Below are 27,294 nucleotides of genomic sequence, written 5' to 3'. Positions count from 1 at the left end.
TCAGCTCCGATGCCTCCTTACCCTCCCCCCCACCAACGTGGGGTCACCAACCCTGCCTGTAACCATCCCCCGACTCCCAAATCCATCTCCCAGCGAACAGGATGGCTCAGGCTCCACCTTTTCTCATTGGGATAAAACCCCATCTGACCAGGTCCTGCTCCTGGCCTCAGGCAGAGGGTGGTGTGGCTTCTTCAGCCTGGGCACAAGCCCTCCACGCTGGCCTCCTCTCTGGTGGGCCCCTCCCTACCTCCTGCGGTAACTGGCGGGCGTACCCGGAGCACGCCGCCTACATTCACCCCTTGGACGCGCTGCCTCTGAACCTCAGTCCCATTTCCACTCTTGCCCTCCTGCCTGATACCCTCCACACGGCAGCTGCTTTGAGCTCTTACCAGCGTCAACTAGATGGAATGACTCCCCATCACATTGAGGAGAGAACCCAATGTCTTACCCGGCTCCTTAGGCCCCTGATCAGCCTCTGCCCACATTTGCACACCCATTCCCATCATGTTCCCCCAGCTCACCGCTGGCCGCCCCGTCTGTGTACCTTGCTGCCCCAGGGCCTTTGCATAAGCAGCTCCCTGTCAGATGAATGGCTCCTCCCTGTCGGCCAAGTCTTAGCTTAAATGTCACTCATCCGAGTCTTTCCTGATCCCCCAACTGGCAGTGGGCAGGCAGTCACCACCATCATGTCACTCTGTTTCACTGTCCTCAGCCATGACCACTTCCTGGTTGTGTGTGTGTGTGTGTGTGTGTGTGTGTGTGTGTGTGTGTGTGTGTGTGTGTGTGTGTGTGTGTGTGTATCTCCCCACCCTCCCCCAGAATGTGGCTCTGTGGCAGCAGGGGCTGAGTCCCCCACTGCTTGGCACACGGTAGGAGCTTAATTAGGATTTGTGGAACAAATGGACTTCTGGAAACAGAAAGCCAGCCTGGAATGACCAAAGCAAACAGCCCGCAGCAGGAGAAGTGTGTGTCAGGGGAGAGAGGCTGGTACCTGGACCAAAAGCTTGAGGCGCGTGATCCTCTGGAAAGGCAGGATGAGGAAGGAGGAGAGGGGCAGCCCCCTGCACTTGGGGTCCAGCTCCAGCTGCGTGATCAGCTCCCGAAAGGCTGCCTTCTCCTGGCTGGGGACACAGACAAGAGAGTAGGTCTCTGGCTCGTGGGAGGCGCAAATTGGAGGGGGTTCTTCCCCGTCCTCAGACCCCTAAGAACCAGACAGCCCACAAGCACAGAAAACGCGTCGATTTCTTCTCTCCTCTCTCTTTTTTTTTTAATGGAAAATAAACTGTTCGTGTACAAGTCAAATAACAATAGTGACTTCACACGCCAGGCCCATGAAGTCTTAGCAAAATATGCTGTGTGTGGGAGGGCAAGAATTCCTTGCGTGGCCAAGACTATGAATCAGATGCAGAATTCGATGATTTACCCAGCAGGAAACGGTGGCAAGGTAAACCCACGTAATGACAGGAGCAGGCAGCAGGCTGGAGACAGCTGCAGGGAGAACCTGTGCTACTCCTGCCAGGTGGGGATGTCTCGTCTGCAGACGGGCTGGGCAGTGGGAACCACTGCTGGAGATCAGACGCGGGCCCTGGACTGCCCGTCATTAGGGACACGGCGCTCATGCCCAGGGAGTCTGCTCTCACGGGCCACACCAGTGGACCCCTGGGCACTGCAACATCTAGAATCCTATTCTCCTGTGTGATTGTCTTCTCAACGTTCGTCCTCAAAACTGGCATCCCGATTCCCTCAAATCCCAGTTTCAAACCCCAAATGTAAAACACCCAAACCCCTGAATACTCAAACTTTAAAACATCCCCAGTGAACTACACGGCTTGATGGAAAGACCCAACGGAGCATAACGTCCAGAGGTCACTACTCAGAGAGTCCTCTGGTGCCCACGAGTGTGCTAAGAACATAGCACTGGTTAAACTGTGGTTGAAACGTGGTACGGACATGTGAAGAATTCAAAAGAGGCAAGTTAATGAAAAAACTCTCTCATCAACGGAAACCCCAAGAAAGTTTACAAAATGGGCAGATTAGTAAATTCAAGGGCTTTGCTGGAGAACCACCAGAAAGACTCCCTCCCCCTAATCCTTGCCTTGTCTCTAGTTCAAACCACTTTCCTGCCGTCTTGGGCCTCGAGTTGTCCTCTTGGCCTCAAGCTCCCTTTTCTAAAACTCACAGAGCTCTGCACGGCCATCTGGACACGGGTCCGGTGGGCGCCATGGCTGACTGTCCCGGGGTCAACATTTCCCTAGTGACACCGAAAGCCCCAGAACGTGCCGGAGTTGGATGCTGTCCTGGGAAAGCAGAGACCCAGGGACCACAGCTCAGTGTCAGCACAAGAGGAGGGGGCCACCGGGGCCACGCCTGCGTGATGGCCCCGCTGCCCAGCCATACTCACAGCAGCTGCTTGTAGGTCCTCTCCTGGTAGGTCTGGTTGCTGACGTAGGTGATGTAGACGGAGAAGTGGTCGGCGGCGTAGAGGTACACGATGTCGCACACGTCTGAGATGACGATGTTCTCCTCCATCCTGCGCTCCAGCTCCAAGAGAAACCTGCAGCGGGCAGCGGCTGGGTTAGGGGTGGCTGGCTGTGGAGACTTGGGACATGTCTCCACCAAACCAACCAACACGACAGGAGGAGGTCCCAGCGAGGGGGGCACGTTCTGTCACATCACGGAATTACTTGTTCAGTCTTATAGGTGGGTAGTGACATTAGGAGCATTTTTTTTTTTTTTTTGCGGTACGCGGGCCTCTCACTGCTGTGGCCTCTCCCGTTGCAGAGCACAGGCTCCGGACGCGCAGGCTCAGCGGCCATGGCTCACAGGCCCAGCCGCTCCGCGGCATGTGGGATCTTCCCGGGCCGGGGCACGAACCCGTGTCCCCTGCATCGGCAGGCGGACTCTCAACCACTACGCCACCGGGGAAGCCCTAGGAGCATTTTTAAAAGGGAGAGACCTCATCTTTTACGTCTATACTGATGCGTTTACAGTTGAAGTGAGATGACGATGGTGATCTGCTTCAGAACAATCCCGTGGGTGAACCTAATGCTGGAGCGTGGGCTTGCTACACTGGTGTCTCTACTTCTGCATGCTTGGGATTTTCCATAATAAAATATAAATAAATACAAAAATAAATAGATACCCCTCCCCCAGTGGGCGTGAGCAGCAGAGACCGAGGCGTCTCCGAGGCTGCTCTGGTCTCAGTCAGCTCTCGCCTTCCTGAGCCTCCCAGGTGGGGGGCTGCCACGAGGATCTGGGGGCTGCAAATGGAAAGGTGGGGTGTCCATGTGGAGGGGGACCGACTCAGGAGGGTCCATGGAGAGCCACACACGGGTGTGGGTTTGCTGCTGCCTGCATGCTACTTCACATCTGAACGGGCGGGGACGGACCAGCTCATAAAAACTGAGTTCTGCACTTTTAGCTGCAAACCTCCCCAGGCTACAGTGAAAAGGGTAAATGGGTCTTTTATCCTAACGGAATGACGGGAGTTCATTTCTTCTTTGCAATAATCAGTCAATAGATGTCCATTCCTCCTCCACTTAAGCTCATCCCATCCTTCTTTAGGCAAAAGAAGTACAGTCCCAATCGCCACCTCCACACACCCTTGCTAACACCACGCAACCGGAGAAGAGAAAGTGTCAATCCAGGACCGCGCTCCGCGTTGGCCCTTAGAGGGTCTCGGGCCCCACACACACCAAGCCAGGGCCTTGTGAGGTCAGGATAAAGAGCAGCTCGCATGGACACCCCCGGACCAGGTCGTGACGCCCGCCACTGATGTGCCTTATTGTGTGAGACACACGGAGCACCTGCGTGGCCGGGGGGGACCTGCAGGCAGCCATCCTGTCCAGGGGGACGCGACGGGCCTCGTTGCTGGGAGATCTTTGGATTTATGTATTTAGTTACATCTTATTACAGAAAATTCCAAACCTACAAAAGCAGAGAAGCCAGAGTAACAGGCAGTGCCGCCAGCCCCGGACGTGCCCCAGGCGAGGAGGAGGGACAGGAAGGGGCCCCACGAGGACCGGGGCGGAGGCTCACCGCTCACTGACGGCCATGACGTCCAGCACGTTGGAGAAGAGGATGTGTGCCTCGGACGGGTGCAGGATCTTCTTCAGGCGCTCGTTCTCCATGAAGTGGGACACGAGCAGGTTCAGGCTTTTGTAGTAGGAGGCCTCGGAAGTCACCAGCTCGAACATGGCCTGGGACGTGAGGAGGGCCAGCGGTCAGCACCTAGGACTCGTCTCCCCCCGCTCTCAGGTGCAAAGGTTTTATTTTAGTTTCGTTTTTTGGCTGCCATGCACGGCTTGCGGGATCTTAGTTCCCCGACCAGGAATCAAACCTGTGGCCCCTGCAGTGAAAGCACCGAGTCCTAACCCCTGGACCACAAGGGAAAGTCCCCAGATGCAAAGGTTTTAAAAGTGAAGGAAGACTGCTGTCGGGGTCTGCGTTGGCAAGGGCACTGCCATCCGCGGCCAAGACCGCTTGCCCCGCTCACGAGAGTGAAGCCGGAGATAGCCTCGTGTCCGAGTACGGAACAAGGTAAACACGAGGGGCCAGCCATCCGCTGGGTTCCCGACAGCTGCTGAGGGTGACTCAGGACTGTTTCCTGGTGCGGAATGGGTGAGAGAGTCAGCAGTAGAAGGACCCCACTTCTACACGCCCAGAAAAATGTCCGGAAGGAAACAGGCCGTAATGTCAACCACAGGTGTCAGTAGGGGGTGGAGTTTGGGGGTGACTTTTACTCTTTTCTTTTTACCCTTTCAATTGTCTAAAAATTGAAGAATGAGCGTATATTGTTTCTTTCATGGTCTTGTTTTATAATGTAATTGATAAAGCAATTTTCATTTTGAAAAAAGAAAGAGAGAAAGAAGACAGAGAAAGAAATCCATAATCTGATAAGCTTTCTGGAGGCGCCTTCATTCTCTATCACGCTTATCACCTGATTATTGAGTCTATGAAACAGCAAACTCACCGGACCTCTGTTCCCTTACGTGTCATCTGTGAAGCGAGGGCAGTAGTTGCTGGTTCACCCTCCTTCCTTACTCTCAAGCAAACCCATGACCCTTCCTGAGACCACCCTGGGACCACCCTCACCTTCCTCTCCCCCATCTCTCTCTGCTGTTCCTCAGCTCAGGGTGGGTTCAGGTCTGGGCCCACGGTGGCTGCCCAGAAGGGACAGTGTAGTGGGAAGAATTGTGCACCCACCCAGAGCTGTGTCCACATGCCAAGCTCCAGCACCTGTGAACGTGAACCTGTTTGGCAAAAGGGTCTTTGCGGATGTAAGTGAAGGATGTCAAGGTGAGGAGACCATCCTGGATTGAGGGTCTAAATCCAATGACAGGTGTCCTTACAGGAGAGATGCAGAGGGAGATCTGGCAGACACACAGGGAAGAAGGCCATGTGAGGACACAGGAAGAGACTGGAGTGATGCTGCTTCAAGCCAGGGAACGGGAGCCACCGGAAGCGGAAAGAGGCAGAACTGCCAACACGCTGATTTCAGGCTTCTGGCCTCTACAACTGGGGGAGAATAATTACCACCCAGTTTGTGCTAATTTCTTACTGCAGCCCCAGGAAAAAACACAGACAGACAGAGGAGCGCCGGGAGATGGGACAGCGATGAGTGTAGGGGGCCCTGGTCCCTTCCCAGCATCCCGACCACCCCACATTTCACCTCCCTTTGGGGTCCTCCATCCTCCCACTGACCAGAACCCTGACCCAGGCAGGGCTCAAGGCTCTGGCCACGAAAGCTAGTGCTGCCGGGGCTAGGAAGGATGGTGGAAGGAAGGGAGACAGGGAAGGGAAGAGGGAGGGAGGACCAGCATGTGTTCCAGACACACAAGGCGCCTTCTCGTTCCATCCTCACTGGTCCCCCAGGAAGGACGTACAGAAGTTCGCATTTCGCTAAAAGGAAACAGATGCAGAGGTTAAGCAATGCCCCAGAGTTACTGCTGGAGGGTGTGGAAGATTCAACCCAAGGTTCTTCCAAGTTCTGGGCTCTGCCCACCAGTACCCACCCCTGCTGACTTAAGCGCAGGCAGAGCGGGGATTCAATGGCGTCTGCAGGAGGCCTGGCCTGCTGCTTCCCCGCAAAGCTCGGACCCACAGCCAACCTGGCAGAGCACTTTAAAATGAGCGACATATTTGTAAGTTGGGAGCTCACTCCAGGGTGGCCCACAAATGACAGACCGTGGGCCACCATCAGAGGAGAGCCCACCGGTCCCCTAGTGTCTGTGCCTCACTCAAGACAGTGAGAGGAGGCACTGAAATGAGCTGGCGGCCTCTCTAACTGTCCCCGAGTCACAGATGCTTGGTCCGCTTAAAGATACGAAACACACAAAGCACATCCCGCTGGCCTCACTCACGCCAGAGCTGAGGCCTCCGCACGGAAGGCCCCACCCTCTGTTCTGCCAACGCCCAGCCAAGCCCTGCCGGGCAAGGCTGAGACTGCGCTGGGCAGGAAGTTCCTGGAATCATCTCTGTTACAGATGCTGACAACAAAAATCACTTTCCTGCTGCTAAATTTAAGTTTCTTAAGACAACGTCAGGCCATTACAGCTTGCAAGTTCTAAGCAAATGTAACTAAAAGAAGCAAAACAGAACAGCCCAAACCGAGACAGATGAGTGTTGCAGACACCGAGAGAGGAAACCACCACCATGCCCAGGACGCAGCCCCGCAGACAAACGTCTCCCTGAGCGACGCCTGTGACGCACAGCTGTGGGATCACACGTGGGAAAGGTGCCCAGAGCCCTGAGAGCGTCACCATCCTGACCCCCGGGAGGACGAGGGGTCGGGGGCCACCGGGCAGTGCCAGGCGGCCTCTTAGCCGCTGACACGCAGCGGGCATTGGGCCTGAATCACTGCTCCTTGATCCCGGCTGTGCCCATCCGCCACAACCTCACCCCCTCTTTCTCCGTTTATAGGCAACTAGTCACCCGTGGATTTTTGTTTTCCAGGGTGTTTGTCTTTATTTTATATGCCAAACTATTTGCCACATCAATATGGTCGTCCTTTCCTCATCAATATTATTTTTACCCTCAGTCATTCAAGCTTTTGCATGGTGTGTGGAGCTGACAGGGTCCAGGCCCTGCTCACTCGTTCATTCATTCGTTCATTCATTCGTCCGCAAACGCTGACGAGCACTGGTCCGGGCACCTGGGACTCCTCCTCCGTGAACACGGCAAACTCCCTGCTTCCGTCCCAGGGCAGTGAAGGCAGAGCAGACAGGAGTAAAGTGCATCCCGCTGGGTGTGAGGGATGCTACGAGCAGACGGGAAGAGGTGTGTGTGAGCACATGAGAGTGTGTATATACGTGACTGTGTGTGCGTGAGTGCGTGACTGCGTATATGTCAGTGTGTGTGTGTGAGTTACTTACTGCAGAGAATCCCTCCTTGGTGAAAGCAGCCGCGGCCGGGCTGGCTGAGGCCCCACGCTGCCCGCCGTCGGGGTGCAGGGCTCACACAGGACCGTCATCCTCGGGAGCTCGGCTGGACTGACCCGAAGTTTCTGAATCACAGCTTGATCTCCCATCGGTGCTTAGTGCTGGATTATTCCGCTTGGTATCCGCCAACAGTCATGTTACGCTTCCTGGGTTTTTCACAACCCCGCTACTACTAAGCCCAACTCCCTCCTGGGTTCTTTGCCAAGGGTAAGAGCCGGGCAGCTCTGGACCTTTCTTCGAGGGGCCAGTCCAGGTGGTTTTGCAGCTAGTGAGGGCCGTGCTGGGCCTGGTGTCCACCACAGGCCGCCGAGGAGCAGAGCTGTCAAGGCTTCGGCCTTGGAGTTAGCCAGAGAATTGCTTCATCCCACTAAGCCTCAGTTCCCACGTGTGCAGAACGAGGACCACAGTCCCCAGAGGAAAGGCCCAGCTGGGGCCGGCCTGTCTCAAAGCACCTGGCAGATGTCCAGAGTCGTAATCCAGCCGGCATCCGTGTGTCGTCTTCACAGGACCTCAAGTGCTTCACGGATGGAGCTCCAGCCAGAGGGGTCAAGGAGGGCCTGTACCAGGAGGTGCCACTGGGTGTGAGTGCCAAAGTATGACCCGTTCAGAGCAGGGGTGTGGACACCAGGTGGAGGGGGGAGACGGGTGGTGGAGAGGGAGCTGGGGGAGGGGCCTGGCGGCCAGGCCAGTAGAGGAGTCACGTGGGGGCAGAGCAGGCTTCTGCGCACAGTCTTAAGTCCACCCTGCTGGCCGCCGTGTGGGCCAGAACCACACAGCCTTGCGTTCCGGAGTCCCGGGGCTGCTCGACGCTCCTGGGCTCCGCACGTGCTCTTGCCGCTTCCCCCGCCGGCCTGTGGATGAGAAGCCATGCCTGTCTCCCCACAGGCTTTGGAAGAAATGGATTAGATTTTTCTCAGTAAACTTAGACTTTTCTCCAAAAGAAGGAAACAATGTATCAGAGAAATCACCGGAGTTCCAGCTGAGACCATCGCCACAGTCTCATGAGCTGAGAGGGTTCAGCTTTGGTCGGTGAGCATCTCCCCTTCCCCGGGGGAGTCCAGAAACTTCCGAGCCTGCAGACCCCAGGCCAGCCCTGCACCCCACGGAACAGAAGATGCCCCACAGGTGCACAGAACCAGGACCCCTCTTCCGAGGCAGCCCAGGCCTCGGTGCTGTTTGGGTTCAGGGCCCTCAGCAGCCTTGGGACTGGAGTGGCCCTGGGTCAGGCCCACCTGGACCACCCTAGTCAAGCAGTGCATCTGAAGAAACAGGGGAGGCCCCTGACCCATCAGCAAGGGGATGAAAGAGGAAGCCAGGACACCAAGCAAAGGCTGCTTCCGATCAAAAAAGTGAAAAAACCAGCCCCTAACACACAAAGAGCGCTGTCCGTTAAGAACTCAGTTTACCGACCCACAATTTCCTGTGATCTAAGACAGTTCAGCCTGTGGTATCTCATTTTCTGACGCGGGTCCTCACGGTCCGGGCAGGCAGCTCACGTCATCGGCCTCCACGCTCCACCCTGATGTTCCCCTTGGTATGCGGGTCCTTCCTTCCTGCAGCATCAGCGACGCTCAAGGCTGAACAGTCCTTTGCCTTCTTTACCTGCACCGTCTCCACCTTACAATTCAGATTCTCTGTGGACCCCGTGTGTGGTCATTCTATCCCGATTAGGATTGGTTTCGGCTTCCTGGCCTTGGTGTCAATGCTTCACAGCGGTCTTTGACGCCATAACCTTTATTATGATGCTGTGGTGTGGCCTGAGTCACCAGGGGTCAGAGACAAAAGCGGGCTGACCGAGGACAGACGCTACCCACCACCTCCCTTCACTACTGTTGTTGTCTGGTGTGTCACTGGCAGAGCCGGGAAGCAAAAGCATCCCCTTACCCCTAAGGGTCCCAGGAGGCACCTTCACCTCTTCCTGCATCTCAGGTTCCTTCCAGGACAGACTGTCGGCAGTGGCCGGGACTAAGCTCTTGTCTGAGCAGATGTACAGAAAGGATCTTCTCAGGTAGCCTGCGTTTTCCCACCTGTTATGGACTGAATTGTGTCCCCCAAAATTCACATGTTGAAGTCCTAACCCCCAATGTGACTGCATTTGGAGACGGGGCCTTTGAAGAGGTAATTACAGTTAATGCGCTCATGAGGGTGAGCCCCTAATCCAATATGACTGGTGAACTTACAGGAAGAGGGACAGACACCTCACACCTCTGTGTAAGGGATGCACCTATACAGAGGAAAGACCATGTGAGGACACAGTGAGAAGGTGGCCACCTGCAAACCAAGGAGGGAGGCCTCACCAGAAACCAACCCTGCCAGCACCTTGATCTTGGACTTCCAGCCCCCAGAACTATGAGAATAACTGTCTGTGGGTTAGCCACCCAGTCTGAGGTATTCTGTTATGGCAGCCCAGATCATGGGACTGGAGGGTGAGGGCGGGGGGCCCCTCCTGACACAGGACACACATCCCTCAAGGAACAAGGCAACGTTAGACATTATTCCAAACTGCTGTAAATGAGGCCTGGGACCAGAGTCCAGAGAAAGGAGACGTTCTCTGCAGTTGGCTCCCAGGTGACTGGGGAGGGGACCAGGATGATGACTGTTCATCAGTATTCTGTGAAACAGCATGTACTGCTTCCAGAAAATCACACTGGGGAGAAAAAGGCTGTTTTGCAAGATCTGCTGAGCACTCCCCGATGCCCCTTTGCCAGCTTGGGCACCACTCTCTCTCCAAATCGAGGAAACTCTTGGCTCCATTTCTCTCTTAGTCAGTACCTTCCCGTCTGAGACACACTGATGGGTGGGACACTTCATTGGTAAACAGTGGCCGTAAATGTCCCTGTTCTCTCTCTTGTCTACGCAGGGTTATCGGAGATAAATGGCACCAGCGGGCAAGTAATAGTGACAGCTGCCATTTGTCCAGCTCCTAACCCGTGCCTGGTGTGATGCTGAGTACTTCCAACGCGTCACCTCCCTCCGTCCTCGCTGCAATCCTGGAGGTCCCCCAACCGTCCCCACCGTGCGGATGAGAGTGCCGAGGCCACACAGCGAGTGAGTGGCACCCCATCCTTTTGACCTCAGGGCTCTGTGTCTTGACCGCCCTGCTAGAGACGCCCTTCCACAGAAATGCCCAGGCTTTCCCGTGAGCCTGCAGGCCTGCGGTGGCGCCAGGCTGGCAGCCCCTCTCCTTGCAGGTCGGTCTCGGTCTGCTGTTATTTATGCAGAAGCCACTTCCTTCCCACCCTAGGTTCTTTCCAGGTTCTTGATCATCTTTTTAGCTTTACATGGTGCTTGATAATAAGTTTGTTAAGCGAAAACCTAACCCAGTGCTCAAATGCGAACCAGGCCTGGCGTCGGGTCGATGAGTCGTGCCCACGACTCACAACTTCCACCCAAAGGCTCGGCTCCCAGACCCGTCCTCCTCGGGGCCGTCTGTGTCTCTTTACAAGGACACCGTTGGCTGTGCCCGTCGTTCGTCCTCCTTTCCTGGCTCCTGCTGGCCTGAATGTCCGATGCCCCATCTCCTTTACCAGGTGGCTTCCTGAAAGGCCTGGCCTGGGTGCAGCACCCAGGAAACTCCAAATGTTTACTGAGCACCTCCCAAGAGCTGGGGGCTGGGGGCTGCGGGCACTGGGGATTCCCGAGATGACCAAGAGCTGCTCCCTGCCCCTGGGAGGTCGCCGGCTCAGGAGACCGCAGCTGCTGGGGGGCTGGGGTCCGCGATGCTGTCCTGCCCTCCCCATCTCACTCATTCCACAGACATGTGCCCAGAGCCATCTCCAGGTAGTGGCTCAGCTTGATGCTGGGGACACAGACGGACACAGACACACCAGGGAGGAGGCGGCTTGGGCACAGCCAATGACAGCTCTGCAGTGATGCCCACGGTGGAGTGGGAGGGGGCTTTGCCATGGCAGGGGGAGATGGGGAGGCAGGCAGCCAGAGAAGGCTTCCGGAAGGGGCTGTCAGAGTCAAAGAGCCAATAAGACTTAGCCAGGCAAAAAGGAAAAAAATAAAAAACCCCAGTATTTCTCAGCCTGGTCCTGCGACCACAGGTGTCTGCGAAAATGCAGATTCCCAGGAACCTCCCCAGCGCCCAGCATAACTCGTCCTTTAACAAGATCCCCAGGTCGTCCTGAGGCATGGCAGAGTCTGAGGACCCCTGGTGCCAGGGCTGGGGGCCCCCAGCCCCAAAGCCTCCCCGGGTACCTTTCTTTTGCACTTATCACCTTGAGTGCTAAGCGTTAGGGCACCTGCCCGCTGCCAGACTTCGCCATTAGTGCCTGGAGGGTGGGAGGAGATGGACAGAAAGCTGGGTCAGAATGCCAAGGGGTTTGGCGGGGGGTCCCTCCTCGGGCTCAGGCTGCCTTAGAGGCCATGGGACGTCACAGTCCAGGCTCTGTGCCCTTGTGCTGGTGGGAGTTAGGACCACTTTGGTTGGCTGTAGGCTGAGCCCTGCGCTCGAGATGCTCAGCCCCTGTGTAGACCACAGACCCCAAAGGCAAACCCGCGGCCCCCGAGGGCCTGAGGCTGCCCCAGCCACTGAGGCGAGCTGCCTCCCGCTCCTCTGGGGGTGTCAGCTGGAGCCGGGGAGCGGTGTCCTCCGTCAGAGGCTGCGTCTGCTCTCTGCTTTGGGCCTTGAGCCCTTGGGCTGCCAGCAGCGGCCACCCTGGGTGGACCTCTAGTCAGTGCGGGAAATGCAAGAAGTGACAAGACCAGGGGCCTCCGCGGGGGCCACGGGGCCTCAGCGTCACCCAGGGTGACGACAACTAGTCCCGGGGCTGCTGTGAAACTAGGGGTCACACATTAAATGCGAGTTGGCATGCAGGCCCCGGGGGCCCAATGTGCCTCCACACCACCAGCTGCCCAAACCCAAGCCTTGGCCAAGCTCACACACACCACGAGCCAATTGTTACGTTTTCTCAAGATGACCTGGTTAATGAGATAACTTACAAAGAAGTACGCACTAACGTAGACATAAAGTTTAAAAGACACATGCTTGAAAAGATGCCCAGCCGCATTCACAACAGGAGAAATGCAGAGCAAAACCACAACGCAGCATCATTTATGATCTTGCACACGGGTCCAGATAAACTCGCTGGATGCTGTACCACATTGGTGACAGGGAACCAGCACCCTCTCATACGGCTGAAGTGTGAAGACAACTTGGCAATATCTTCTCAAAATTTAAAAAGTATGTAATCTTTAACCCGACAGTTCCACTTAGCAATTCCCATAGTATTCCACTGCACAGATCTGTCTTTTATTACTATAAATAATGCTGCAATGAACATCCTTGATACACAACATTTCTAGTTGCAGTCCATCAACAGGAGACTGGTTAAATAAATTATGGAACATCATAAACGATGGAGGTCCATAAAGCTAGAAAAAAAAAAAAGTAGGAAAAGAAAAGAAAAACAAGAACGGGGAACTCTGTTTGGGCTGATCTGGAAATACTGTCAAAACATTTTGCTAAGTAAAAGAAAAAAAAGCAAGGCACACGGCAGTGTACATAGAGTTTACCACTTGTGTAACACACACAAACACGCACGCACAAGCACACACACACTGGCCCTCAGGGCCAGGGGTTGGTGGGGGGAACTATTTTCGCTGTAATTCTGTTTGCTCTGTTTCAAGTTTATATCAGGTGCATAAATTATTTATCCAAAAGATTTACTTTAAAAATGATAAATGGTAACACTGTCACTTTGCTAAATTAGGTATAGGTGCTTGCTTTCTAAATCAAATAGAAGAGGGGCTATCTGATATTTTGGGTGACGGTTCCTGTCCACCTTAAAGCATGGGGCAAAGATCCCTGCCCCCTCTGAATTTGGCATTAATTTGCTGAATTGTTAGGGTTTATCCTACAGAGAGAAATATATGATTCAATGAAGGTTGGTAAATAAAATAATCACGATTCAATTTTCTGATAGAAGTATATCATGTTAAAAACCGTAAGTAATTTCCTTCTAAAATGGACTGCTTTCTTTTGGAAAAAAAATATAAGTATATTTCAGTTCTAAGTTGTGAAAACAAGTTGAAAAACAACAAAAATACAACTCTGATTTCAGAGGCTGAGCACACTCAGACTGTGAGTTATATCCAAACTTGCTAGCTCCCTGGGAAGTCACTCCCTCCTCGTTCCCAGGGGGATGAGGCTGGAAGTCTAGTTCGGGCACGTAGGGGCGGTGCCACCTCAAGTGCCAGCCTGGGTGGACCGCCCCTCAGGAGTTACATGTAGCCCTGTTTCCATGGAGATGCTCAAAATATCATTCCCGGCTCATTTTTCGAACTGTGCACAGCCAGCCCCCCAAGATCGGGGACCATGTGGAGTCCGTCTTTATCTGATCTGGGGACACCACCCAGGCCAGCGGCAGGAGCGACTGCTCCAGGGACGGTGCTGGGTCAGCACCTCCAGCTTCCCCTTCGTTTCTCACGGTGTCAGCTGTGGCGAGAGTCAAGCGCTGCCTCATGGTTTGTCGGTTTGTCGCAGTGACTGTCCCCACCTCCCCCATTTGAACGCCTGACCCTTCCCCAGCTGCCCCCTTCCTAACTTCGTAATTTGAATATCTGTCTACTTATTTTCTCAAACCATTGTGTCCTGAAACAGTAATTGAGAAACCATTCCAAATAGGAGGGAACCAAGCGCTTCAGAAAAAGTTAAAAAACAAAAAGTAAACCAAGAAAATCCTACACAACATCTAAGACAACGCTTTCCAATTTCAGCTGTCTAATTTTTACTTTAAAAAGGAGGTGGAAAACATACAATTTTATTCTTTTTTTTTTTTTTGCGGTACGCGAGCCTCTCTGTTGTGGCCTCTCCCGTTGCGGAGCACAGGCTCAGCGGCCATGGTTCACGGGCCCAGCTGCTCCACGGCATGTGGGAGCTTCCCGAACCGGGTCACGAACCCGTGTCCCCTGCACTGGCAGGCGGACTCTCAACCACTGCGCCACCAGGGAAGCCCCACAATTTTATTCTTAAATCCTGATTCTTCAGTGACTGATTAAGACTCAGGCCCACCAAAAGGCCATCATTTGGGGGTCTTTTCCTTGTGTGAAAGGTAGTTCATTAGGACCTGCTGCTTTTGTAGCTAAAGAAAGAGGTGTTCCAACAACAGATTGAGCTGCCAGTACAAGCTGCCCGACTTGCTCTGATAAATGAAAAGATGATCTGATGCAGAAGTCACTGATTTGGAACATAAAGTCTGAAGTTCTCAGTGTTGTGTTCATTGCCAGTTATGAACAAAATAGAAAACAGAAACTCACATTAAGCTCTTTAAAATAAATGTGAAAAGTCAGTCTATAAAGACTCAGAGAGAGATGCATTGAAGCCCGTGTGCCCTGTGCTGTTCACTACTGCCTGTGATCGCGGTTATTCTTAGGTCATCCTAACTTACTTACATATCTTGATCTCATCCACTGGAAACGACAAAAATATAATTTATTAAATATCTTTAGTTTCTATGCCCACTCTTCTATACGTGTAATGTTCTATCCTGCATTTTAAAAACAATATGTTATTCTTTCATTCTTTGAAATGAAAAACATTTCATTTCATTCTTTGAAAACACGCTTTTTAACGTTTGTGTCTTTGTATAGTTGTACACTGTCTTACTAAATAAATAATCCCCTATCATTGGGCATTTAGGGCTCTTCCTCCATTCTTCCCCTACTTTTTGCTTGAATGGACAGCCTACTAAGTATTCGTGTACACGTCTGATTATTTTTCAAGCTAAATTTCTAGAAACAGAAACACTAGTCGGTAAATAAACATATTCTTGTAAGGGGGTTAATACAAGCATTGTTATGCTCTTTCCATCAGCTGTGTTCAAGAGAAGTCATTTAAAAATCCCCCCAACGCTAGGTTTTAAATATATTTATATTTAAGAGTCTGCCATTTTGAAATGCCGGTGCCTCAATGTTGTTTTAATTTGTACCTCCTTCATTACCAGTGAGCTTGATTTCTTTCCTTTCTTCATTTAATCACCAGCGACTTTTTCTATGAGAATTGTTTTGCCCATTTTTCTTTAGGGTGCTTATCTTTTTCTTATCCATAGAGCTTTCTAACTGATGGAAACCTGGGTTTTGCTGATGTATACAAAAACAACTAATTCTTGCAGGTTTATTTTATAATCCACCACCTCCCTGCTCTGCCTTATGAGATCCAGTATTTTTTACTCCCCTCAGGATTTTTAAGTAGGCAGCTGTCACTGGCAGGTAAGGGTGGTTTTGATCTTCCTTCTTTATGGGTTTGTCTCTTGTGCCTTTCCTCATTGTTCTGCCCTGGCCATGGCTTCCAGAGCAACCGCAGAGTTACCAAGCACTATCCTCTCACCTTTATTGTCACCAAAGATTCTTGATTAAGTAGGATGCTGGTTATAGAGCTGAGATACTCTCTGTAAATTTCAGAGAGTATCCTTCTGAGTTTTGTTTAGAAATTGATGTTCTACTCCCCTTTTGAACCTCTTTGAAGATCAGGGTATTTTTCTCCTCTGGCCTATTAATATGATAAATTTTGGTTTCAAACATTATACCATCTTTGCAGTAATTTCTGTGCTCAATGTTATTCTTTTAGTGTATCTCCAGATTTGATTTACTTACGTTTTGTGTAAATTTTTGCCTTAATTCAGAGTGAGGCAGATCTATGTTTTATTTTGGGGGAGAGGCCAGGAGAGTACTTAACAAAATGAAGACATCTAACTCTTTTTACAATGCTTTAGTTTTTAAATGAATGTACAGTAAAATTGACTTTTGGGGGCTGTACAGTTCTATGAATTTTGACCCATGTATAGATTCTTGCAACCAGCGCTATAACCAAGACACACAACAGTTCCATCACTCCAAAACACCCCTTGTGCTTTCCCACTCTCGTCACAGCCTACCCCTACCCCTCACCCCTGGCAACCACTGATCTGTTCTCTGTCCCTATAGCTTTGTCATGTTCACAATGTCATATACATGGAATCACGTACTGTGTAACCTTTCTGACCTCTTTCACTCAGCAAAGTGCCTCTGAGATTCATCTGAGCTGTGCGCATCAATAGTTCATTTCTTTTTCTTACTGAGTAGTGCGCCATTGTACAAATGTTCCAGAGTTTGTTTATCTATCTATCTGTTAAAGGACATTTGGGTTGTTACCAGTTTTGGGCAATTATGAACAGACCTACTATAAACATTCATGTACAGGCTTCTGTGGGAACATAGGTTTTTGTTTCCTTGGGGCAGTGGTTCTCAACCACGAACTATTTTTGCTACCTGGGTGATATTCAGCGAGGTCTAGAGACATTTTTGGTTGTCACGACTGGGAGTAGGGGTGCTACAGGCATCTGGTAGCAGAGGCCAAGGATGCTGCTAAACCTATAATGCACAGGAGAGCATCCCCCAACAAAGGATGATCCAGCCCAAATGTCAGCAGTGGTGCCGTGGAGACACTGCTCTAGGTAAGTACCCAGGACTGGGCTTGCTGGGCTGCAGGTAAGTGTACGTTTCACTTTATGAGAAACTGCCAGCAGTTCTCCAGAGCAGCTGTGCCATTTCGTAATCCCACCCGCAACGCATGGGAGCTCCAGTTACTCCACATCCACACCAGCACTTGGTATTGTTTTAAGTTATTTTTAGCCAGTGTGTATTATCATTATTAGTAGTAGTTCTAAGAATTTTTGTAGATTCCTTGAGATTGTCTATGTGCACAGTCATCCATGAAGAGGGGCAGTTTATTTCCAACTTCCCTGGAGACTTTCTCTTTGACTCAGGGATTCCACAGAAATGTGCTGCTTGATTTCCAAGTGCTTGGAGGTTTTCCTGTTATCTTTTTTTTTTTTTTTTTTTTGCGGTACGCGGGCCTCTCACTGCTGTGGCCTCTCCTGTTGCGGGGCACAGGCTCCGGACGCGCAGGCTCAGCGGCCATGGCTCACGGGCCCAGCTGCTCCGCGGCATGTGGGATCTTCCCGGACCGGGGCACGAACCCGTGTCCCCTGCATCGGCAGGCGGACCCTCAACCACTGCGCCACCAGGGAAGCCCTCACATACAGTTTTAAATTTTCTAGTAACCACATTAAAGAAAGGTAAAAAGAAATGGGGAAATCTTAATATATCTTATTTAATCCAATATATCCAGAATATTATGTCAACGTATAATATAAAAATTATTAATAAGATAGTTTACTTTCTTTTTCCTTGTACTAAATCTGCAAAACTTGGTGTGTATTTTACACACACAGTGCACCTCAATTAGGACTAGCCACGTGTCAAGCACTCGAGAGCCACGTGTGGCAGGGGGCTACCAAAGTGGGCAGTGCAGCTTTAGAGTACAAAGATCAGTGAAAAGATTTTAAGTCAACCGCATCATTGTTTTCAGATTCCTTATATCCCTGTTATGTCCCATCCTACAGAAACAGTACAGCGTGTGCCACAGCTTCTGCTCACGTCTCTGACAGACTGTTCTGCTTGGCTTCCGTATCAAGATACTTCATCATAGTTATCTTTTCATTGCAAAGTGCACCTCTTGGGAACGGCCTTCCTAATCGTACAACACAACATCCAGAAGATCAGGTTTAAATAAGTAAAGAGACTGACAGATTTTCTATAAAAATGAGAAAAGATTTTTAGGTGGAAAAAGATACAACTTTCTGTTGAAGACTGTCAGCCTGTTGCCAGCTCTTTATCTGTACTAACTCATTTGATCTTCACAACCCTGTGTATGAGCTCAATTTTACAGATAAGGAAGCAGAGGCACAGAGAAGTCAAGTGACTTGCCCAAAGGCACTCAGCTAAGAAGTAGCAGAACTGGGATTCAAACCCAGGGGGTTGGGCTCCTGTGCCTGTGTGCATAAATTCTGTGCTATATCACCTCCCTATGTTTTTACTGTGGGAGAAAACATTTGAAACATATAAACAAATCATATCCGTAATATGTAAGAAGATGCTATCAAGCAAGAAGACAAACGTAAATAACCTCATAGAAAAATGGGCAAAGGCTAAGAACAGGCAATTCATAGAAAAAGAAATGGAAACAGCCAATAAGCATAGGAAAAGATGCTCAATTTATGTCATCAAGGACAGGCAGGTTAAAACAAGATGTGATTTTTCATCCAACAGATTAGAGCAAAAATCAAGAAGTTTGCCAACGGGGTTAGGAGGGTGTGTGAAAATGGCCTCTCTGGCACTGCCGTAGTGTGAAATTTGAACTGCCTTTTTTTTTTTTTTTTTTTTTTTGCGGTACGCGGGCCTCTCCCGTTGCAGAGCACAGGCTCCAGACACACAGGCTCAGCGGCCATAGCTCACAGGCCCAGCCGCTTCGCGGCATGTGGGATCCTCCCAGACCGGGGCACGAACCCGCGTCCCCTGCATCGGCAGGCGGACTCTCAACCACTGCGCCACCAGGGAAGCCCTGAACTGCCTTTTTGAATGGCGATCTGGTGGTATCCACCACCATTGAAAACGCGCTTCACTCTTCACCGACAATTCCACTTCCGGGCATCTATCCTACGGCTGTGGTCTCCCACGGGCGTGAAGATGCAGGCACACAGAAGCTCTCCTAACCCAGCGCCACATGACCCATGTGCCTGGGGTCACGTGCACTGCTTCCCCGCAAAGCCCTGCAAAGACCTGCTGAGAGCCGGGCACAGGCTGCCCGCCACCTACCACCTGCACCCTTCTCTCCCCACCGGTGAGCCCCGTGTTTGTCCTTAAACTTACGCGAGCCAGTCGTACTTGCTCTGCAATTACGTCCATACTTGATAAAAACTAAAGAATTTTCAGTGCAAAGAGAGTTGTTTTTATGAAAAGTAAGCTGAAAGCTCTAAGAGGTCAGTTAAAGGCAAGTTGCTAAAAACCAAAAGCAATATCAAACTGCTCTTGAATAAACAAGTGTAAAATATGGGGGAAAACATCATAAAGATCTACAAGGATTTTGCACTTGAGTCTTCACAAGCGTCTAAAGTCCAAAATCACACCAGGCTTTATGACTGTAATTCACCAGGAGAGAGAAAGTGAACACAGCCGGTCCGCCAGTGAGACCCCAGGAGCCAAGAAAAGGCCTGCAAACGTGTGCGCTGTTTGCATTTTTTTAAATAATGAAAATGTATTAATGAGTAGCTTATTTAATTTTAAAACTTTAAAAAATAAAGTGATAAACTTAACAATACAAAATGACTCATTGTTCCCTTTGGTAACTTTTCTTGCCCTGAATTGTAATCTGTATGATAATATCATGGGTTTAGTTTTCTAATCAGTTGGATAATTTCTGCCTTTCAGTGGAGGATTTAAGCAATTTACATTTGTGGTTATAACAGATACATTTGCTATGAACTCTGCCACCTTATTTTATTTTTAATATTTATTTATTTAATTTATTTATTTAGCTGCACCGGCTCTTGGTTGTGGCATTTGGGATCTAGTTCCCTGACCAGGGATCAAACCCGGGCCCCCGGCATTGAGAGCTTGGAGTCTTAGCCACTGGACCACCACGGAAGTCCCTGCCACCTTATTTTATGCTATTTGTTTTTTGTGCTTTTTACTGTTTGCTTTCCTTTTATTACAAGATCCCTGCTTTCTCTGCTTTTGGCTTGCTGTTGGAGAAGGTTTATACCATGTTTTAAGTTCTACTGGGGTTTATCTCTAAGCTTTCCAAATTATTTATTTCTCTAATTATCAAGGTAAAAAAATAAACAAGTATTCCTCCAGAAACCAGACACTTCTCCTTATTTTGAGGACTATAAAAAAAGGCCCCATGGTGGAAATATTGCGTGAAAAAAGCCAAGTGCGAAATAGCATTGTATAATCCCTTTTATATGAAAGTCAAAGTTAGGGATAGTACGAGGGAAACAAAAGCAAAAGTAAACAAATGGGACTATATCAAACTAAAAAGCTTTTGCACAAAGAAGGAAGCTATCAACGACATGAAAAGGCCACCTACCGAAAGGGAGAAGATATGTGCAAATGATGTATCTGGTAAGGGGTTAATATCTAAAATATACAAAGAACTCATACAAGTCAATATCAAAAAACGAACTCGATTAAAAAATGGGCAGAGGATCTGAATAGACATTTGTCCAAAGAAGACATACAGCTGACCAACAACACATGAAAAGATGCTCAACATCACTAATCATCAGGGAAATGCAAACCAAAGCCACAATGAGATATCACCTCTCACCTGTCAGAATGGTTACTATCAAAAAGACAACAAATAATAAGTGCTGGTGAGGGCGTGGAGCAAAGGGAACCCTCATGCACTCTTGGTGGGATTGTAAGTTGGTGCAGCCAATATGGAAAACAGTATAGAGATTCCTCAAAAATTAATAATAGAAGTATCATATGATCCAGAAATTCCACTCCTGGGTATTTATCTGAAGAGAATGAAAACACTAAGTCAAAAGATATTTGCGGGCTTCCCTGGTGGCGCAGTGGTTGAGAGTCCGCCTGCCGATGCAGGGGACACGGGCTCGTGCCCTGGTCTGGGAAGATCCCACATGCCACGGAGCGGCTGGGCCCGTGAGCCATGGCCGCTGAGCCTGCGCGTCCGGAGCCTGTGCTCCGCAACGGGAAAGACCACAGCAGTGAGAGGCCCGTGTACCACAAAAAAAAAAAAAAAAAAAAAAAGATATTTGCACCTCTATGTTCACTGCAGCATTATTTACAATAGCCAAGATATGGAAACAACTTACGTGCCCATCAATAGATGAATGGATAAAGAAGATATGGTGTATATATATATACTATGGAATATTACTCATTCATAAAAAAGAATAAAATCTTGCCATTTGAGACAACATGGATGGACCTAGAGGGTATTATGCTAAGTGAAAAAAGTCAGAGAAAGACAAATATTATATTTGCAGGTATAAAAGATTCACTTATATGTGGAATCTAAAAAACAAAACGAACAAACAGAACAGAAATAGATACAGAAAACAAATAGGTGGTTGCTAGAGGGGAGGAGGGGAGGGAAGGAAAGAAATAGGTGAAGGGTCTTAAGAGGCAGAAATTTCCAGTTGCAAAATAACTGAGTCACAGGTATGAAATGCACAGTGTGGGGGTACAGTCAATACCTACGCAATACCTTTGTGTGGTGGCATACTGCAACTAGACTTAATCAAAACGTTTAGGTGACCATTTTGAAATGTACAGAAATACCAAATCACTACGTTGTATGACAGGAACTAACATAGTGCTGTAGGTCAATTATACTTTAAAAACGAAAAGCAAACTCAGAAGAGATCAGGCTGTGGGGCGCAGTGGGGTGGGGAATGGGGAGGGGGAATTAAATGAGGGCAGTTAGAAGGTACAAACTTCCAGTTATAAGATGTAATGTACAACACGATAAATATAATTTAAGATTGCTGGTATACGTATGTGACATATGGAAGAGAGTAAATCCTGAGTTCTCATCATAAGGAAAAAAAAATTCTCCATTTCTTTAATGTTGTATCTATACAAGATGGTGGACATTCACTACACTTCCTGTGGTCATTGCATGATGCATGGAAGTCAAGTCATTACGCTGTACACCTGAAACTTATACAGTGCTGTGTGTCAGTTATATCTTAATAAAACTGGAAGGAAAAAGAGTTAGGGATGATAAAAAAAAAGCAAAAAGTTAGGGGTGATGGCTCTGTCAGTGGCTGGTGGACAGCCACCTGAGGGGGGATTTCTCTGTGGCTTCCGGCACCTTCCACATGGTTGCGTTCAGTGGCATTCCTCAGTCCAGTTCCACCTGCCTCTTGGAGATCCCCCCGACCACGCATCTTCACTTCTGGTGGGGTGCGTGGTTCTTTACCTCCCCTCACCAGTATCTTTGTGAGAAGCTGGGATAAGCCCCATCAGGATGACTAGACACTACTGATACCAGAAGTTTCATAAAAAAACTGTGGCATCCTTTACAAATCACCACTTGCAAGTCACATGTGATGTCAGAGGTTAAACCCATCCCTCCTGAGTCTGCGGGGCAGGACACAGTGAACCTCGGTGGCCCTTCAAAAGTCGAGTGCTATCAAGCCTTCTAGAAGAGCAAAGGTATCGTACCAACCGAGTCAGCGTTAGGTAACCCTCGTCGGGAACTAGTCTCAGTCTTGGTCATTACCTGTGCACACCATCTGCAGTTTTGCCTTTCTATAGAATCTCGTGCAGGAGAACCAAGAGTTAAAGAAGGACAGGACATCTGGAGTCAGGACTGCATAGGAACAAGTTCAAGCATGGCTTGAAGGAACACGTGAGTGGAGGGGAGTGGGGGTTGAGGGCGAGAGGGAGCGTGAGAGGATAGAGAGGATGGAATTGGACTGAACAAGTTAAAAAAAAAAACATCTCTTCACTTTTCCCCTCTGCATCCACCTTTTAACTTTCACAATGACACACATCTGCAGGGTCGCCATTTCTCGCCCCCAGTCTCTCCCCTTGCTATTGACCAACTTGTCTCTCTGTACACAGATTTCCCCTCTATACCCAAACAATCTTGGTTCAACTAAAATGAACACTTAGCTAGACTTCTTAGCTACTCATTTCTATTGCCATTCATGTTTCATTTCTCCTCTCTAGCAACAAACTATTAGGTGACTCCGTGATCTTGCCTCAGCCTAACTGACGGGCAGTCTACCTGGACCATCGGATGAAGTGGGAGAGACACAAGTCCCAGATTCCCACACCGTTTCAGGAGGGGGCCGAGGGCTTTCTTTCAGAGCCCCAGCCAAGCTTCAAGCGACTACAAAATGAAGATGTGGGATAAGACGGTGCGTGAAAAGTAAAGCACAGATGACTAGTTAGTTCACCGTCACAGTGAGTTCAGCATCCCCTACTGCATCAGCGTTCACGCGTACCATGGCAATGCTCCCACGATAACAACTAAAGGTTTAGAGAACGCAATCTTACTATCTGACGCAACAGCAATGTGGAGAACACTAAGTACTGGCGTTGAGCTATCCTAGAAGGTAACTGGGTACTTTTTGTTGCCTGTGAATTTTCCTGCATGTTCTGGATGGATGTACCCTGCAAGTAATTCCTCTGGTGAACCAGCCAGGGAGTCTCACCCCGCAGAAGAAGGCTCTCCCACATTGGTTAAAACCCCTGTACGTTCTGATCGGACGCTCCCACCCTAGGGCAGCCCATTACCTCCTGCAGCCTGATCTCCTCCGGCTGGAGGATGTCCAGCACCCCACTGCTCCGAATCTCCGGGAGATCCTGCCAGAGGTTGAATCTCGAGTGCGGGTTACTGAGCAGGCATATCTGGGGCACAGCCTTCCTCTCTGGTGGGCTTGCAGGCTCCTCCTCTTCCCCTTCATCCTCCTCCGGGGTCTCCGCACTGGCCGGGGACCCATCAGCATTGTCTTGGATTTCTGCGTCCTGTTGCCTCCTGGTTTCAATTTCCTGGAGAGTTGATTTATCTCGGTATTCCTGATACAGGAGCCCTGAAATCAAATGGAATTGTATTGACATGAAAAAGATTTCAGAGGAAGATCTTTTGGAATCACTAAGTCAAAGCTTTGGACTCCTATCAAGGGCTGATGCTCTGCCTGTGAAAATACAAAGAAAGCCAGAACCGCACAGGTCTCAGAAAAGGCTCTATCACTGAACAAACTGTCACTGTCTTCATTTCTTGGGAAGGATCAGCGTGCATGAGTTTGTTTGTTTTTTTTTTCAACAAAGAATAAAGAAATCCCTGAACAGATTCAAAATCCAGTCACAAAAATATATGCTTTTCACACACATACTTAGCAAACAACAAGAATCCCGAATTTGACGTGTTAATAACCAATGTGTGCAGAGTCAGTGGAAATGTCCCAGTTATGTTTCAGTATCCCAACAGGATGCTTCTCAAAGCCTAAATGCTTCAATATTAAAACTCAAGTATATTCATTGGTGAAATGGGAATAGCTGTAAATTCTCATTTTGAAGGAAAAAGCCAATATTTCATCAACCTTATGATTCAAAAGGGAAGCATTCCTTTTTTGCTTTCACACTTTCAGACTTACTTCCCTGACCTGAAATAAATGCAGTCTAAGTCTCCAAGGAGATTTGGGGGTACAGAGGAATCAGCAAAAACGTAGCAACTCCACAGGGAAAAATTCATTTTGGATGTCCTGGCTGCAGGGCAGAGGGTTGGTCTCTCCACACAGGAGCAGCAGAAAAGCTTCAGTGGCAAGGGGGCTCCCAGCCCAGGGAGAGGGGAAGCAGGGCTGGGTGGGGAGAGGAAGGGGGGGTCCTGCTGGCGATGAGGCTGGGAGGAGAGGAGGGTCACCCCAAGGGTTCTGTCTATCCTGTGGGCAAAAGGGAAGCCCCTCAGGCAAACAGCTCTGGTCTTCATCTTAGGAGGCCCGCGGATGGGAAGAAAGAGGCCATGCCAGTTCTCTAAGGGAGTGATGATGGAGGCCTGAACTGCAGTGGTGGTGGAGGGATGGGGCCATGTGCATGATTCAGGGACAGTTATAAGGTAGAAGACAGGTCCTGGCGATTGGCTGGTGCTGGGTCATGAACGATATCTGGGTGACCAGTTGGCAGGGGTGTCCGGTGGCCCTGTTCAAGGAGATGAGGAATATGGGAGGAGGCTCCGACTGGGGAATGGGGTGGTGGTGAGATCCAGGTGCACCTGAAGGGAATGCAGGTGGAGAGAACCAGTGGGCAGCTGGACGGGTCTGGAGCCTGGGAAAGCTGTTGGGCCCCTTGATATATCTGTCTATAAAACAAAGATGACTTTCCCGGGAAAGTTCTAACAGGGATAAGTGTACCACTTGTAAAGCACTTTCTCATGCAATGCAGTACAAACATTAGCTATTATTCCTTCTTTAATTGTTAAATATATCTAAACAGTACAAAAAAGGAAGGAAAAAAGCAGACGATCTTCAAAATTCTGAAAAATGGCTGGATAAATTATATTCACAAATAACAGGAACTCAGGAAATCACCCTGTGGATTAAATTAATTGGCTTCCTTTGTTCCATAACGCTAGATCATAAAGGCTTTATGCTAAGCATAATATTTACTTCAAAAAAAAAAAGATCCTGTGATTTTACGTTACAATCCAGCAGATGACAACACTGAGTTAACCTGACAAAGGAATGAAAAAGAAAATCTAAATCTATGCTAAATGCAACCCAGATCGAAGATCTATAAAGACAGAGGTTTAAAGTCACTACATAAACCGGTTCAGTCATGAGCATAAGATATGATTACTATTGCCAACATCGAACCAATTAATCTCCTGTGATTCCGATACTGTTTTCACGGAGGTTTAAAGAAACCAGGATTCCACGAGTTGACTTGGATTCACTTTTCAAAGCTTAGCACAGTGTCTCCCACAGAGTAGGTACTCACATATTCGTTGAGTTGAACACCTTTAAAAATGCAGTTTCCAAGCTTCTCAAAAATATCTAACCAATTTGGCATCTTTTTGAAAGTTCAAAAATATGGCTTATGCATGCTACACGGCACATCGTGTGTACCATGGGTCAGCATGATGGGTAAATCATGGGTAAATGCTATCTCCAACATCTCACATGATGATGTGATACATATGCTGAAATGAGACAAAAACATCAGCATTGTGGGTAGTTGGGTTGAAAGTAATATTTCTGAAATCACATTGTGGCAGACACTGTGGCTGCCTCTCCTCTATCCCCTCACAGCCCTTCTTCCCAGCTGGCAGGGAGGGCTTTTGTCTGGGTGCTGACCTAGTCTGTGCTCAGGGAAGTGGATGAATGCTGACTGATCAAAGCCTACCATGATGGTTCCCTTCCCCTTGCCACTGCTGGGTTTAGACATGAGCATGTGACATGACCTGGCCAAGGAGACTAAGGGGACATCTTACATCTTTACGAAGGGCTTCTCAAAAAGATGTCCCTCCCCAGGAGACACCTGAAGACAAACTGCTCTTTTTTTTTTTTTTTTGGTTTTTATACATGGTTGCTTGAGGATGTGATGCATGGACCTCTGGCAGCCATCTTGTGATATGAAGCCCAAATGCTGAGAATGGTAGAGGGAAAGGAACTAGGTGGTTGCTTGACTTAATGAACCAAATGCAGAATTTCCTACCTCATTCCTGGAGTCAACTGAGATAGAATACTTTCATTCTTTAAGGTCATTTTTTTGGGAGGGGCGGTGCTGGATATTCTATTACACTCAGCCAAAGACTCCCAATACAAGTAATCTTAGCATTTTCTTAAAACTTCATACTTCTTTCTGAAGTCTTCAGAATATGAATTTAAACACGCATTTTCCTGGAGTTACTATGATTACAAAGAGTTATCTGACACACTGTGTAACCATTTTCATGACCTGTTTATTTGTTTATTTTTTTTTTGGTGGTACGCGGGCCTCTCACTGCTGTGGCCTCTCCCATTGCAGAGCACGGGCTCCGGGCATGCAGGCTCAGCGGCCATGGCTCACAGGCCCAGCCGCTCTGCGGAATGTGGGATCTTCCCGGACCGGGGCACGAACCTGCGTCCCCTGCATCGGCAGGCGGACTCTCAACCACTGCGCCACCAGGAAAGCCCACCTGTTTATTTTTATTAACCTTACCTGAGGAGCTATGTTATCTGATTAAATTTTTGTGGTAGAGATATACCGTTGATATATCATGTTTTTCTATTTTCTCTTTTGTACATTCAGTAAGCAAAATTGATTTTACCTGTAAAAGCTGGCACCTGGTATTATATTCATGCAGAATTAGAAGGCTCAGTTCCCATCTCTCCTAATTAAAATGATCTATATCAGGTTGGCTGAGCTACCCTGCAGAAGGAGGATAAGCTCCTGGAGTCCTTCAAAATCTCACCTTCTGAAGGGAATAATTTTTTTCTTTGAATCCTTCAGATAGAACTTCTAAAGGGCAGAGAATTCATTTATTTTTAGTGAGCACCTTCTATGCACCAAG

General features: G+C 49.2%; 1 protein-coding gene across 3 annotated transcripts in view; it reads right to left on the bottom strand.

The window, feature by feature from the left end:
* NGEF (neuronal guanine nucleotide exchange factor) overlaps positions 1 to 27,294 on the bottom strand; it is a gene marked incomplete at its 5' end in the record, with an annotated part of 76,101 nt that overhangs the window by 9,553 nt on the left and 39,254 nt on the right. For all 3 annotated transcript variants that reach the window (XM_082658369.1, XM_082658370.1, XM_082658371.1), the window contains 4 exons: positions 992 to 1,121; positions 2,402 to 2,554; positions 4,039 to 4,199; positions 23,541 to 23,836. In XM_082658369.1, the coding sequence (XP_082514495.1) occupies positions 992 to 1,121; positions 2,402 to 2,554; positions 4,039 to 4,199; positions 23,541 to 23,836 (740 nt within the window). The remainder of the gene's footprint in view (positions 1 to 991; positions 1,122 to 2,401; positions 2,555 to 4,038; positions 4,200 to 23,540; positions 23,837 to 27,294) is intronic.

Source organism: Grampus griseus (assembly GCF_964374135.1).
Source record: "Grampus griseus genome assembly, chromosome: 7".
NCBI lineage: Eukaryota > Metazoa > Chordata > Mammalia > Artiodactyla > Delphinidae > Grampus > Grampus griseus.
Note: the sequence above shows the minus strand (reverse complement) of the source record. Positions and strands in the feature narration are given on the sequence as shown.